The following is a 15,336-nucleotide window of genomic DNA, read 5'->3' on the forward strand; positions in this document are numbered from 1 at the left end:
ACACTCTGATATACCCCACACCCCTCACTGTAACACACTGATATACCCCACACACCTCGCTCTAACACTCTGATATAACATATACTGTACCCCTCTCTGTAATGCTCTGATATATCCCACACCCCTCATTGTAACAGTCTGATGTACCCACACCCCTCACTGTAACACTCTGATATAACACACACCCTTCACTATATCAGTCTGATATAAAAAGCACCCCTCACTGTAACACTCTGATATATCCTGCACTCCTCACTGTAACACTTTGATCACCCTGCATCCCTCACTGTAACACTGACATACCCTGCACCATTCACTGTAACAGTCTGATATATCTCATACCCCTCACTGTAACACTCTGACATACCCACACCCCTCACTGTAACAGTTTGATCTACCCCACATCCCTCACTGTAACAGTCTGATATATCCCATACCCCTCACTGTAAAAATCTGACATACCCACACCCTTCACTGTAACAATCTGATATACCCCACACCCCTTACTGTAACACTTTGATATATCCCACTCCCTTCACTGTAAAAAGATGTGATATACTCCTCACAGTAACACTGATATTCTCTGGACTTTATGAAGTTGCAAGAGTTTTAATTCCAGCATTCCTGTACAATGGTTACTATCTCGGTATTGTCATGTTGTTTTTCCCAGGTTTTTAGGACGTGGTTTACTGACTGATACCGATCACAGACACTGGTACATGCAGCGCAGGGTGATGGATCCCTCCTTCAGCCACTCGTAACTATTCACTTCTGGTTTTAAACTCTGTTTTATTCTTTCTGCTTAATGCTGATCAGGCTCAAAATCTAGTAATCGTAATGCTTACTGAACCAGTGATCTCCCTAGTGCAGGACAGATCATTACAACCGGAGGACAATCTCCTGCAGCATTGAATAGTAATATTTTAATGCGATGTAAAACTCCACGTAGATGAGGATTTGAAGGCTCCATTGGCCCTACAGTAAACAGATGGGAATGCTTCTAAGCCTTATCAGTGTAACTACTGAGGTCCAGTGGGTGGGGAGCTTTAGGACCTAGAAATCCAAAGTCACTAGCTCCTCCCAAACACATGTTTAATCTCTTTGTGTAAGGGATCACATTCAATTTCTTCTTACACAAGAGGCCAAAGGACAAATTTCTAAAAGATAAGGTTTGGTACAACACAAAACAGAAGTTTAGAAATCGATGAATTGTGAAATAAGCATAAACAGCTTAATGAGCAAAATAATTGAACAAATAACAAAAACTGAGAAATTAATAAAGATGGCCATTAAAAAGTGCCCAAGTAGTAGAACAAACTGACAATTCTTTTATACCTTTTAGTTTGAGAATCAAAGATAACAAGGGATAAACCAGACTCCAAGCCAGGAAACCAGAACCAGGCTAGTAGTTGGATTTAACTAGCATTGAACTAACATTCACCTCTGGTGACAAACATTCCAAACTTGCTTAAACAGAACTCGTACACGAAGGGGGAGGTGCAGGAGCAGGTTCTCTGTCAGCCTGGGTTTTGCTTTGCTGCAGTCATAGAGGTATACAGCATGGAAACAGACTCTTCGGCCCAACTCGAACCAAACTAGGCCCACTTGCCTGCATTTGGCCCATATCTGTTCATACCTTACTTGTCCATGTACCTGTCCAAATGTCTTTTAAATGTTATAATCATACCTGCATCTACTACTTACTCTGGCAGTTCATTCCACATATAAACCTCATTGTCTGAAAACATTGCCCCTCGGATCCCTTTTAAATCTTTCTCCTCTCACCTTAAAAGTATGCCCCCAGTCTGGAGCTCCCCCACCCTTTGCTATTCACCATATCTATACCCCTCATGATTTTGTAAACCTCTATATGGTCACCCCTCAACCTCCTATGCTGTGGTGAAAAAAGCCCGAGCCTTTCAATCTCTCCTTATAACTCAAACCCTCTAGTGCCAGCGATCTCTGGGTAAACCTTTTCTGAACCCTCTCCAGTTTAATAATATCCTTCCTATAGCAGGGTGACCAGAACGGGACACAGTACTTCAAAAATGGCCTCATCAATATCCCATACAAACTCAACATGATGTCCCAACTCCTATACTCAATGGTCTGAACAATGAAGGCAAGCGTGCTAAACGCCTTCTTAACCACCCCGTCTAGCTGTGACCTGGCGTCTGGTAGATTTTAGGATTTTGGAGGAGGTGGAAGAGACATGTGTGTGCATCTGGCTCTCTTCCAGTCTCAGGATTCACAGTCACTCTGTCATTCACACACTATCGCACTCTCTCTCAAAATCTCACACAGACTCAGGCACTCACACACACACCCTGATACACTCTCACTCATTGTATTGCTCAGTTTCACACACAAACACACATTCATTCACTCATACACACACAAACACACTTTCATTTACTCATACACACACACACGTACACACACACTCAATCACACATACATGCACACACATTCACACACTCTGTCATATACACACACTTACACATCGACACAAACTGACACACACAACTGAATAAAGCACATACATAGAACACGAGCTCTCATACTGTCATATACACACACATACTCTCACTCAGTTTCACTCACAGACTCACTCTGGTACTCGCTCTTGCACAGACACTGTTGCGTTTTTATTGTCAGCCACAGACTGCACACAAAGGCACTTACAGCAGACACAGTGCCCACATGACTGGAGTAAACCAACTTGTCCACGATTGCATTTCTCCACATATCCACTTTCCAGAAAAAGAATTTGCCTACACTGACATTTGCAGTTACTAGTAATGCCAGTTCCCAATTTACGTGGTCCCAAGTAAAATTATGATTTATTATCAAATAGTGAATTAATTCTAAAACAAATACAGAAATTGTTGGAAAAGCTCAGCAAGTCTGGCAGCATCTGTGGAGAGAAATCAAAGTTAACATTTCGGGTTGAGTGACCGTTCCTTTGAACACAGAAAGATTCTGAGGAAGAATCACTGCACTCAAAACGTTACCTCTGATTTCTCTCCACAGATTATTGCCAGACCTGCTGAGTTTTTCCCAGCAATTTCTGTGCTTGTTTCTGATTTGCAGCATCTGCAGTTCTTTTGATTTTTACTTAATGAATTCACTCAGGAACAGGATATTGTTGTCGATATGAATACTGAGGCACGAATAAGTAGAATGGATGGCTTTGAGATATGTAGAGAAGAGGTGTTGGAAATTCTGGCAAGGGTGAAAATAGATAAGTCCCCTGGGCCTGATGGCATTTATCCTAGGATTCTCTGGGAAGCAAGGGTGGAGATTGCAGAGCCATTGGCCTTGATTTTTGTGTCCTCTTTGTCTACAGGAGTAGTGCCAGAGGACTGGAGGCTAGCAAACGTGGTTCCCTTGTTCAAGTAGGGGAGTAGGGATAATCCTAGTAACTATAGGCCAGTGAGTCTCACTTCTGTTGTGGGCAAAGTCTTAGAGAGAATTGTAAGGGATAGGATTTATGCACATCTGGATAAGAATAATGTGATCAAGGATAGTCAGCATGGTTTTGTGAAGGGCAGGTCGTGCCTCACAAACCTTATTGAATTCTTTGAGAAGGTGACTAAGGAGGTAGATGAAGGGAAAGCGGTAGATGTGGTATATATGGATTTTAGTAAGGCGTTTGATAAGGTCCCCCATGGTAGGCTACTGCAGAAAATACAGAGATATGGCATTGAGGGTGAGTTGGAGGTTTGGATTAGGAATTGGCTGGCTGGAAGAAGACAGAGGGTAGTAGTTGATGGCAAAGGTTCATCTTGGAGTGCCGTCACTAGCGGTGTTCCGCAAGGATCTGTTTTGGGACCATTGCTGTTTGTCATTTTTATAAATGACCTGGAGGAAGGGTTAGAAGGTTGGTTGAGCAAGTTTGCGGATGATACAAAAGTCGGAGGAGTTGTAGACAGTGAGGAAGGATGTGGCAGGTTACAGCGGGATATAGAGAAGCTGCAGAGCTGGCCAGAAAGGTGGCAAATGGAGTTCAATGTAGCTAAGTGTGAGGTGATTCACTTTGGTATGAGTAACAAAAAGATGGGGTACTGGGCTAATGATCGGATACTTGGTAGTGTGGAAGAGCAGAGGGATCTTGGTGTCCATGTACACAGATCTCTGAAAGTTGCCACCCAGGTAAATAGTGCGGTGAAGAAGGCATATGGCGTACTGGCTTTTATTGGTAGAGGAATTGAGTTCCGGAGTCCTGAGGTCATGCTGCAGTTGTATAAGACTCTGGTGCGGCCGCATCTGGAATATTGTGTGCAGTTTTGGTCGCCATACTATAGGAAGGATGTGGAGGCACTGGAACGGGTGCAGAGGAAGTTTACCAGGATGTTGCCTGGTATGGTAGGAAGATCCTATGAGGAAAGGCTGAGGCACTTGGGGTTGTTTTCATTGGAGAAAAGAAGGTTTAGGGGTGACTTGATAGAGGTGTACAAGATGATTAGGGGGTTAGATCGGGTTGACAGTGAGAACCTTTTTCCACGTATGGAGTCAGCTATTACAAGGGGGCATAGCTTTAAATTAAGGGGGGGTAGATATAGGACTGATGTTAGGGGTAGGTTCTTCACTCAGCGAGTCGTAAGTTCATGGAATGCCCTGCCAGTAGCAGTGGTGGACTCTCCCTCTTTATGGGTATTTAAGCGGGCATTGGATAGGTATATGGAGGATAGTGGGTTAGTGTAGGTTAGCTGGGCTTTGATCGGCGCAACATCGAGTGCCGAAGGGCCTGTACTGCGCTGTATTCTTCTATGTTCTATGTTCTATGAATTACTTGTAGTCAATTCCACTTTTATCAGTCTCTGCAAATGTAATGCACACATCGTCTTTACATTGTGCAGGTCCCCTAAAGATATGGGCTTACATTGCAACTTTCTTGGGTATCTGCTCATTCCCAGCAGAATGGGCGGCACAGTGGTTAGCACTGCTGCCTCACAGCGCCAGAGACCCAGGTTCAATTCCTGCACATTCTCCCTGTGTTTGCATGGGTTTCCTCCAGTTTCCTCCCACACTCCAACAATGTGCACGTTAGGTGAATTGGCCACGCTAAATTGTCTGTAGTGTTAGGTGAAAGGGTAAATGTAGGGGAATGGGTCTGGGTGGGTTGCACTTCAGTGGGTCAGTGTGGACTTGTTGGGCCAAAGGGCATGTTTCCACACTGTAAGTAATCTAAGCTAATAATGTTCCTTCTCTAGGGATTCTCTTGCCATGTTTCCATGGCAACTGTTTTTACTGGTCCATTTCTGTTGCTGGGGAATAGTGGTCCTCTGGGACTGATGGTCATCCTGTACTCTTGCCAAACTTGACTTTGATAGTGTAATTTCACCTTGATTTTTCCACCCACACCTATTACTGCTTCTGGCTTTAGTAGGTTTTTCACTATTGGAAAGATGATGCAACATAACTTTAGTCTTTGCGCAGATTTTTTTTCATGTCTTCAGTTGGTGTATTTCTCCACTGAAGACCTGTGTTGTACAGGTCTGGACCTGGTCCATTTATTTATGATCCTTTTAGTGAGTTTTACTGTAACCTCCACCAACCATTTGATTGGGGTTAGCTTACAGATCATGAATTGTTGTTGAATCCTTTTTAGAAAGCTGGATTTGTCACTTGTGAACTGAGGGCCACTGTTACTCATCACAATGTCAAGAATGGCGTAATGACCGCTCTCAGGCATTCACTAATCTCATTGGTAATCATTGGTGTCAGCTGGTTACTTCCCAGGAGGGAAAATAGTGGTTGACATCGAGAAGATAATCAGTTCTTGCAGGAATGGTGAGGATGACGAGGGTCTGTCTAGATATAATGTTTCAAGAATGGCTCCTTAATCCATTTAGCTTGGGAGTTGTTACAAGCACTACGCTAGCAGTTGTGACCCTGAATCTCATTATGTTCAGCAAGGGGAGAATGTCTTTTGCTTTTTCCTCAGTTCCTAGACTCAATTCCTTCATATCTTGCACTTCAACCCCTCTTTTCTCATTTTCTTAGGGATAATGATTCCACCTCCTTTGTTCAAAAGGCCATCCTAGAGTATCACATCCTCTCTTAATGCCTAGTACAATCTTATAGCAACAAGAATGTGTTTAATGTGTTCAGGTCATCCTTTCCTCAACATTTACAGAGATTCCTCTTGTTTAGTGCACTTGATTTGTGCAAAACCCTTCTGTTTCAGATTCAGTGTCTCTGCTGTGTCATGACTTTCAGATCATGTAGAAGTGTTGGAAGAGTTCATACTCTGTGTGAGCAGCCTCACCTTTCTTCATGGAGCTATTGTCCTTGACAGCATGTCAGCAATGTATAATTCTTCCTTGCTTGTATATCACATCCAGATGATATCTCTACAATTTAAGAAACATTCTTTGGTGCAGTTTGAAATATTTGAAGATGCTTTGCAGAAACTTGTAGTTGGATTCTATTCTTACTTCATCTCCCTGCTACACATGTAGATTAAAATGCTCACAAGCAAAGACAATAGCCAGACACTGTTTATCAATCTGAACATGATATCATTTAGTTTGCATTAATGCCCCAGTTGCCCTTGCTGTCTTGAGGTTGCTCTGAATTCTGTCTCAGAGGTATTGTACTGCAGGATGACATCATCATTGACATCATGGTATCTCAGCATTGGTGGTGCTGTTACTAGCTGCTTGATTTTAGGGAAAGCTGTTTCTTGTTCTGTGCCTCAATAGAAAAACAGATCCTTCGCAGTGAATTTGTGCAAAATGCAACAAGAATGAAGTTTGAAAACTGCTGCTTCCATCCAGGTTCATTTGCCAATCATTATCCTTCTCATTGAGGGTGGGAACTACCTTCGTTGAGTGTGTTTCTGGAAAAACACAACAGGTCAGGCAGCATCCGAGGAGCAGGAAAGTCGACATTTCTGGCAGGAACCCTTCTTCAGGAAAGGACTGAAGAAGGTCTCCGGCCTGAAACGTCCACTCTCCTGCTCCTTGTGCTTTTCCAGCACCGCACTCTCAACGCTGATCTCCAGCAGCTGCAGACCTCACAGACACCTCGTGGAAAATACCTTTGCCTTGGCGACTTGTACCAAAATTTCTTCAATGCTGGTGGAGAAACTGTTGGAGAAAATTCTGAAGGAAAGAAATAATCTGCATCAGAGAGGCAAGGTTTAATCAGGGATTGTCAGCATAGCTTTGTCAGAAGGAAGCCAAAGAAATTTCACTGAATTTCTCCAGGAGGTGACCAGGTGTGTAGATGAGGGTAGGGCAGTTGATGAAGTTTGACCTTTGATAGGATCCCAAATGGGAAACTGATAAAGTAGGTAAAAGTTCATGGAATCCAGTATAACTTCATAAAGTTGGATTTAAAATTAACTCACTGACAGGAGACAGAGGATGGTGGTAGAAAGCTGTTCGTGTGATTGAAGCCCAGTGTGCAGTGGTATGCCACAGGTATCAGTACTGGGTCCCTTATTATTTGTGATATTCATAAAAGATGGAGATGACAGGGCAGCGCAACATCGAGGGCCAAAGGGCCTGTACTGCGCTGTAATGTTAAAAATAAATGATAATGGGGGAGGGGATGATGATAAGTAAGTTTGTGGATTGGCCATGTGAGTGACAGTGAGGAGGAAGGTGTTAGATTACAGGAGGATACAAACGGATTGGTCAGATGGGAGATCAGTGGCAGATGGGATTTAATCCTGATTGATGTAAGGTGATGCACTTTGGAAGAAATAACACAACAAGAGAGCACAATGAATGGCAGGACACTGGGAATCTCAGAGGAACACTGGGATCTTGGGGAGTTTGTCCACAGATCCCTGAAGGTGGCAAGACAAGTTAATAGGGTAGTTAAGAAGGCATAACAGACAGTTGACCCTACCTGTCATGGCAGATTATAAGACCAGAAGGTCATGTTGGAGCTGTAAAAGTGAGGCCACCGCTGAAGCACTGTGTGCAGTTCTGGTCCCCACACTATAGGAAAGAGGAATTACATGGGGGGGGAGGGAAAGAGGAGATTCACCAGGCTGTTGCCTGGGGTGGAGCAGTTTAGCGATAAAGAGAGACTGGATAAGCTTGGGTTGTTTTCTGTGGAGCAGAAAAGGTTGAGAATGGACCTGATAGCGGGTGTGTAAGGTTATGATGGACATGGTGAATTGAAAGTAGCTCTTCCCCTTAGTTGAAGGGCCAGTAGCATTTTTAAAGCGATAGGGATGAGATTTAGAGGGGACTTGAGGAAAAACATTCATTTCATTCGGAGAGCTCTGCCTGGGAGGGTAGCTGATACAGGAAACTTCACAACCTTTAAAAAGTACTTGGACGAGCACTTGAAATGTCATAACCTTCGAGATTATGTGTGGAAAAGTGAGATTAACTTTGAATTAGTGTAGTTTTGACAGACTTGATGGGCTGAAGGGCCAAGATTTCTCTCCCATATTTATACAAAACTACAGAGAACTATTCTGTGATTGAAGGAGCAGCTGTTTTTAGAATCTGTCACTTTCATATTACTCGTGTTTGAACACTGAGACAATGTCTCTGGCTGCAGTCTGACCCAGGGGCTCTCTTGAACAATTAGCTCTGGACTCAACCCAAAACATGTTTCAAGAAATCAGCTCCAAAACACTACTTTCTGAAAGAAATCTGTCCAATTTCTGTTTCAATGCATCAATATTAACTTCTCACACCACCCCCATCAAGAGTTTGTTCCACTCACTCACTGCAGCAATTCAAGAAGCTGCCTTCTCAAGGGGCAATTAGGGACAGGCAATAAATGCCAGCCTAGCCAGTGACACCCATGTCCCATGAATATATTTAAAAAACAATTTTCTCTCAGCCAATGCAATCTTCTTAAAAACCGTTTTCTTTCACAAGATAAGTATGTTGTTGCCAAGGCCAGTATTTATTTCTCAGAGTTGTCCTTGACTGAGAGAGCTGCTAGGCTAATGAAGTCTCAATCACATGTAGGCCAGATCAGGTGAAGATGGCAGTTTCCTCCCCAAAGGACATGAACCTGGCAGGATTTTCAGCAATAATTTCACAGTCGTTGGGCCTAGTTTTCAATTCCAGATTTAAGTAAATTCCACCAGCTGCTTTGGTGGGATTTGAACCCACACACTCAGAGCATTAATCTACGCTGCTGGATCCAAATCTACTGACAGTACCACTACACCAGTGTCATCCACATCACTCAGTTGCTTAACTGACCATTGCCATTTAGATATTTTTTAATTAACCTATTCAGAGATGTTATTTATCTTTGGAGTGTTTAGACTTGAGCCCCAGGCCTCCAGGCTCAGAGGCAAGTACGTTGCCACACTACCACAAGAGCCTCTGCCATTGCCGTTTGTTGAGTTTTGTTCGATATAAATCAGTGATGGAAGGTAATGGCCTAATGGTATTGTGGCTGTTAATCCAGAGACCCAGGTCATGTCCTGGGGACCCAGTTGGAATCCTGCCATGATAGATGGTGGAATTTGAATTCAATAAAAGTCTGGAATTTAGACTCTGATGGTGACCATGAATCCTTCGTTGATTGTCAGGAAAAAACCCATCTGAGTCACTAATATCCTTCAGGGAAGGAAATCTACCGACCTTACCTGGTCTGGCCTACATGTATCTCCAGACCCACAGCAATGTGATTAACACTTAACTGCCCTCTGGGTAATTAGGGATGGGCAATAAATGCTGCCCGAGCCAGTGAAGCCCTCATCCCATGAATGAATAAAGAAATATCTGGTGTGTTTGTGTTCATATCAGTCAAAGCACCTTTAAAAATAATCAATCACCTTGAGGCAATCTAGGAGCTTCCATATCTCTGTGTCGCCATTTTCTGAGCAGGTATCTGGTGGGGTTAATGGATGTGTTTAATGAGAAGGCTGAACACCTAATGGAGAAGTTGAGCGAGTTATCTGATGGTGAAACTCCAGTGGGAATGCACAGCAAGCTGAACTGTGTGACACTTGAGGTCATCACGTCGGTAAGAACTAACTTTATCTTCTCGTGTCTTTTGCCTCCAATGTTCTCCCCTGTCACCTGACACTGGACAGAAGTGAGGATTGCAGATGCTGGATTTCACCAGTTTCCTATTTCCCCTCCTCCCACCTTACCCCAGTTCCAACCTTCCAGCTCAGCGCCATCCCCATGACCTGTCCTACCTGCCAATCTCCCTTCCCACCTATCCACTCCACCCTCCTCTCTGACCTATCACCTCCATCCCCACCCCCATTCACCTATTGTACTCTTTGCTACCTTCCCCCACCCTCCTCTCTGACCTATCACCTCCATCCCCACCCCCATTCACCTATTGTACTCTTTGCTACCTTCCCCCACCCTCCTCTCTGACTTATCACCTCCATCCCCACCCCCATTCACCTATTGTACTCTTTGCTACCTTCCCCCACCCTCCTCTCTGACCTATGACCTCCATCCCCACCCCCATTCACCTATTGTACTCTTTGCTACCTTCCCCCACCCTCCTCTCTGACCTATCACCTCCATCCCCACCCCCATTCACCTATTGTACTCTTTGCTACCTTCTCCCCAGCTCCCTTTCCCCCCCAAAACTTATCTCTCCACCCTGGAGGCTCCCTGCCTCCATTCCTGATGAAGGGCTTTTGCCCAAAACGTCGATTTTTCTGCTCCTCGGATGCTGCCTGACCTGCTGTACTTTTCCAACACCACTCGAATCTGACACTGGAGTTCCTGTCAAGCATTCTGGGAATGTTTCTTACCAAACCTCACCTCACTGTTACCCCCCTCTGAGGCTCGAAACTTGTCATGCCCCTTGGTGAGAATTTTGCTAGCGGAGATTAGACACCTGTAAATATGAAGGGCAAAGGACATTTGCCAGTACTGCTGGTCCCATGAAAATTCCCACTCCACACCCAGTTGGAGTCTCAACTCCTCCCCACTCCCCCACTTTGGGCAAATGTACATCACTTTACCAAAGGTCAGGGGAGGTGATGGCACGTTGGTAATGTCACTGGGTTAGTAATGCAGAACCACAGACTGACTGGACATGTTGCAGGAGAGTTTTGTAGAGATGACATCCCAGAAAACAGAAGCATGGGGTGTGCAGGTTCTAAGAGATAATGAGAAAGAAAAATACATCAACACCTCTTGAGAACCCAGTGCTGAAGTCTATTTCATACCAGCTAAAATTTCCTGTATACATTCTCACCAATTTACTCATCAGATTAACCGAGGATTAAATCCGTGGTTATAATTTAGGGGCAGGAGTAGCCTATTTGTCCCTTCAAGCTTTCCCATCATTCAATAACTCATGGCAAACCTGGATGACATCTCAGCTCCATTTTTCAACCTTGGCTTTCTTGTCTATCTAACTCAGCCTTGAATAATTTCAAAGACCTGACCACCGCGGGTTTTGAGGAAAATATTCCATGGATTAATGACCCTCTGAGAGAAAAATAAATCTCTTCATTTCTGTCTTAACAGCAAAGCCTCTTATCCTTAAAATCTGTGCCCTACTTCTAGCCTCACCTGCATCCACACAGAATCCACCTTCCCATGGCCCTTCAGATCTCGGATGTTCCTCATTCTTCTAAATTCCAGCTGTTGAAGACCTAACCTGTTCAGGTTTTCTTTATAAGATAAGCCCTTCATTCTAACAATAAGTTGAATGAACCTTCATTGAATTGCTTTTATCATAATTATATTCTTTTTCAAATTAGAAGACCAAAATTATACACAATATTTATTCCTGATGGCTTTTTTCCCTGGAGCATCAAAGGTTGAAGGGTGAGTTTATAGAATCCCTACAGGCCGTTCAGCCCATTGAGTCACACTGGCCCTCCAAAGAGCGTTCCACCCAAATCCATCCCCCTATCCTATCCCAATAGCACTGCATTTCCCATGGCTAACCCAACTAGCCCGCACATCTTTGGACTGTGGGAGGAAACCCACGCAGACACATAGAGGTTGATAAAATTATGAGGGGCATGGACAGGATGAATAGCTAAGGTCTTTGCTCCAGGGTTGGAGGAGTCCTAAACTAGAAGTCATAGGTTTAAGGTGAAAGGGGAAAGATTTAAAAGAGACCTAAGGAGCAACTTTTCACACAGGGGGTGGTGCGTGTTTGGAACGAGCCACCAGGACTGGAGGCTGGTAGAATTACAACATTTAAAAGGCATTTGGATGGGTTTATGAATAGGAAAGGTTTAGAGCAATATGGACCAAATGCTGGCAAATAGTTCTAGATTAATTTAGTTAATCTGGTTGGCATAGAGTGGGACTGAAGAGTTTGTTTCCATGCCATACAACTCTATGACTCTATGCTGTCTCACCAAGGTCCTGTACAGCTGCAGTAAATTTTCCCTACTCTTACATTCCATTAATGTATTGACTATTCCTATAGCCACTTCTTATCAGACCCGAGGATGCAAGCCATCTAGTTCTGGATATTTGCCAATTTTTAGATTGTCTGGTTTTAAGTTCCATTTTCTCATTCATAACTTGATTTTTAAGTATCTTGGGAATATTTTCAAAGTTTTCTATAGGAAAACCATATAAAATAGCCCTTCAATCCCTCTGCTATCCCTGTGTTTTCCATAATCAGATCATGAGCCTCACCCTCTACAGGAACATGGTGATTGTTAGTTATTCTTTTCCTATGTAATTACTCGTACAAACTCTTACTATCTGTCTTTCAGATTATGAGTTAATTCTCTCACAGTTGTGGGTATGTTTGCCAAGCTGGGGAGATGATTTGCAGACATTTTGTCCCCTGTCTAGATTAGGAGTTAATTCCCTCATTCTTTCTTCCTCTTTTTGAATAAAGGTGGTTCCCTAATTTACTGGCACTGACCCAGAATGTAACAAACTTCAGATTTTGAACCCTATCTCTTGCTGGTACATTATGTAAAGTAGAACATAGGTAAAATAATGGCCCTTACAAAACTCTGCAGCATCTTGAACAATAATTCTCGGAGAAAGTTTCTTACTATGAACCTCCATGTTTGTATTGCAGAATGCAAAATACAGAGACATGTTACACAGGGGAGACTTGAGAATTCCAATGAACTGCCCACTGTTCATTTTGTCCTAAAATGGCAACATGAAACACAAGGAAATGCTTCAAATTGCTGCCTGGATTAAAATCCCAGGGAGATTGATGGTTTCCTTCCACCAAAATAAAATCCCATTAGGATAAATGTCCATCGAAAACGTAAAGGGGGCAAACTCTTTTTATCAACAAAAGGGATTTGGGACAGAAAGCTGTTTAGTTGGCACTGCAGATCGCATTGGTTCCTCAAGAACAAACACACATTGAAATCCTTGTAGACACATGTGGGATTGCTTGTCCCCAGAATTGATGGAAATCAGTTTCTCCCCAAAAGTCTCATTGAAAATCAGACTGTCTTTCCCTCAATCTAAAAACAAATCTCACTTGTGTCAGCTTCTATCCTGTCTCCATCCTAGGGTCACCTGCATTAACTCAGAACATCTAACAACAATCAATAATCTTCACACTGTCCAAGAAGGCTGTATGACTCTATGACAAAACAGCCCATTGATTGGCACCACATCCACAAAACTCCGCTCCCTCCACCACCAACACACAGTAGCAGCAGTGTTTACTATCTACAAGATGCACTGTAGACATTCACCAAAGATCCATGGACAAAACCTTCCAAGCCCACAAACACTTCCATCTAGGAGGCCAAGGGCAGCAAACGCATGGGTTACCACCCCCTGCATTTTCCCCTCCAAGCCACTCACAATCATTGAATTGGAAATATATTGCCATTCCTTCAGAGCCGCTTGGGTAAAAATCCTGGGACCTCTGTCATTAGCAGCATTGTGGAGCCCCTACACCTCATGGACCATAGCAGTCCAAGAAGGAAACTCACCACCTTCTCAAGGGCAAGTAAGAATGGGTAATAAATGCCAATCACTGATACCCAAATCTTGTGAATGAATAAAAGACAGCACCCAGACTCCTGTCTCTGTGGAACTCACTCCCATGTGTCCCTTACTTTATAATCTCTGCTCTCCTTAAAGGTCGCCTTTGGGATGCAACTAAACTTATTGGATGGTGCTCAGTCTCCATTTCCACACGCAATTTCAATGATTCTGAGAGGTATTTCCCAATATGTTCAGAATCCATACATGCAGGTAAGTTCTATCACTTCAAACTAAGTTACCTTATATTTGTGATTGAGTGGCATAGCAATCCAACACCTTGTAATGGGATCACGTTAGTAAGGCCTCATCAACAGTTAGCCTTGGGTCAGTAGTTTATCTTTGTGAGAAAAGCCATGATGTGAAGGTGTTGGTGTTGGACTGGGGGTGGACAAAGTTAAAAATCACACAATGCCAAGTTATAGTCCGACAGGTTTATTTGGAAAGCTAGTGCTGGACTATAGTGTTGGTGTTGTGTGATTTTTAATTTTGTGAGAAAAGTGAGTGGGATCAATCTCCACTTCATAATCCAGGCTGTTCAAATCCAGAGGTATACTGAGAGAATGCTGCACTGGTGAAGGTGCTCTCCTTCTGGTGAAATGTGAAACCAATCAGAATGGGTTTCCTCCCTGATGTTCTGGCAATCTTTATCCCTTAACTGATGTGAAAAGAGCAGATGATGTAGTCATTAATTCAATTGTTTGTAGCTTTTGTGATGCACAGTTGTTTTCTCTGTGTTTCCCACTTTGCACTGTCCTTGCATCATTCAGTCACAGTCCTGCCTCTCGTACTGTGGTGTTCCCAGTCGACCTAATTCCACTCCTTCTGTTCCTAGTACATGCCTCAGCACCGAACGTTTGTGAAGGAGGTGTGGGACTCCTTAGAGCTGCTGCGTAGCACGGGGAAACGGTGCATAGAGGAGAGGAAAAGAGCGGTAAAGAATGGAGAGGACGTGCCAAAAGACATTCTGACATACATTCTCAAGAGTGCAGGTGACACAATTCTCCACCCATTCTCAATGCACTATTGAGGACTGTCCACCTCTTCAAATATCGAGCGTGTGGCGCTGGAAAAGCACAGCCAGTCAGACAGCATCCGAAGAGCAGGGGAATCAGGATGAAGAGCTGATGAATTCCTAATGAAGAGCTTATGTTCGAAACATTGATTCTCCTGCTCCTCAGATGCTGCCTGACAGGCCGTGCTTTTCCAGCACCACATGCTTGACTCTGATCTCCAGCATTTGCAGTCCTCACTTTCTCTCATGTCTTCAAATATATTCATTTTGATGGTTTCTCAAGATCAAGTCGATGCATGTCTGTAATGTAGATATCAGGCAGTCCCTGGCCACTGTGACATTAGGCACTCAGAACAGGGGAAGCTTTATGGCATTGGTCAGTGTGCATTAAACATCACAAACTAAAACACTGAG

The 15,336-nt window shown here is 43.5% G+C and overlaps 1 protein-coding gene across 2 annotated transcripts in view; it reads left to right on the top strand.

Moving 5' to 3' along the window:
• Positions 1 to 15,336, top strand: part of LOC140476040 (cholesterol 24-hydroxylase-like) — a 61,099-nt gene that overhangs the window by 23,401 nt on the left and 22,362 nt on the right. For both annotated transcript variants that reach the window (XM_072567980.1, XM_072567981.1), the window contains exons 5-8: positions 671 to 757; positions 9,825 to 9,963; positions 14,007 to 14,120; positions 14,743 to 14,899. In XM_072567980.1, the coding sequence (XP_072424081.1) occupies positions 671 to 757; positions 9,825 to 9,963; positions 14,007 to 14,120; positions 14,743 to 14,899 (497 nt within the window). The remainder of the gene's footprint in view (positions 1 to 670; positions 758 to 9,824; positions 9,964 to 14,006; positions 14,121 to 14,742; positions 14,900 to 15,336) is intronic.

The sequence above is a fragment of the Chiloscyllium punctatum genome, chromosome 4 (assembly GCF_047496795.1).
Source record: "Chiloscyllium punctatum isolate Juve2018m chromosome 4, sChiPun1.3, whole genome shotgun sequence".
Taxonomy (NCBI): domain Eukaryota; kingdom Metazoa; phylum Chordata; class Chondrichthyes; order Orectolobiformes; family Hemiscylliidae; genus Chiloscyllium; species Chiloscyllium punctatum.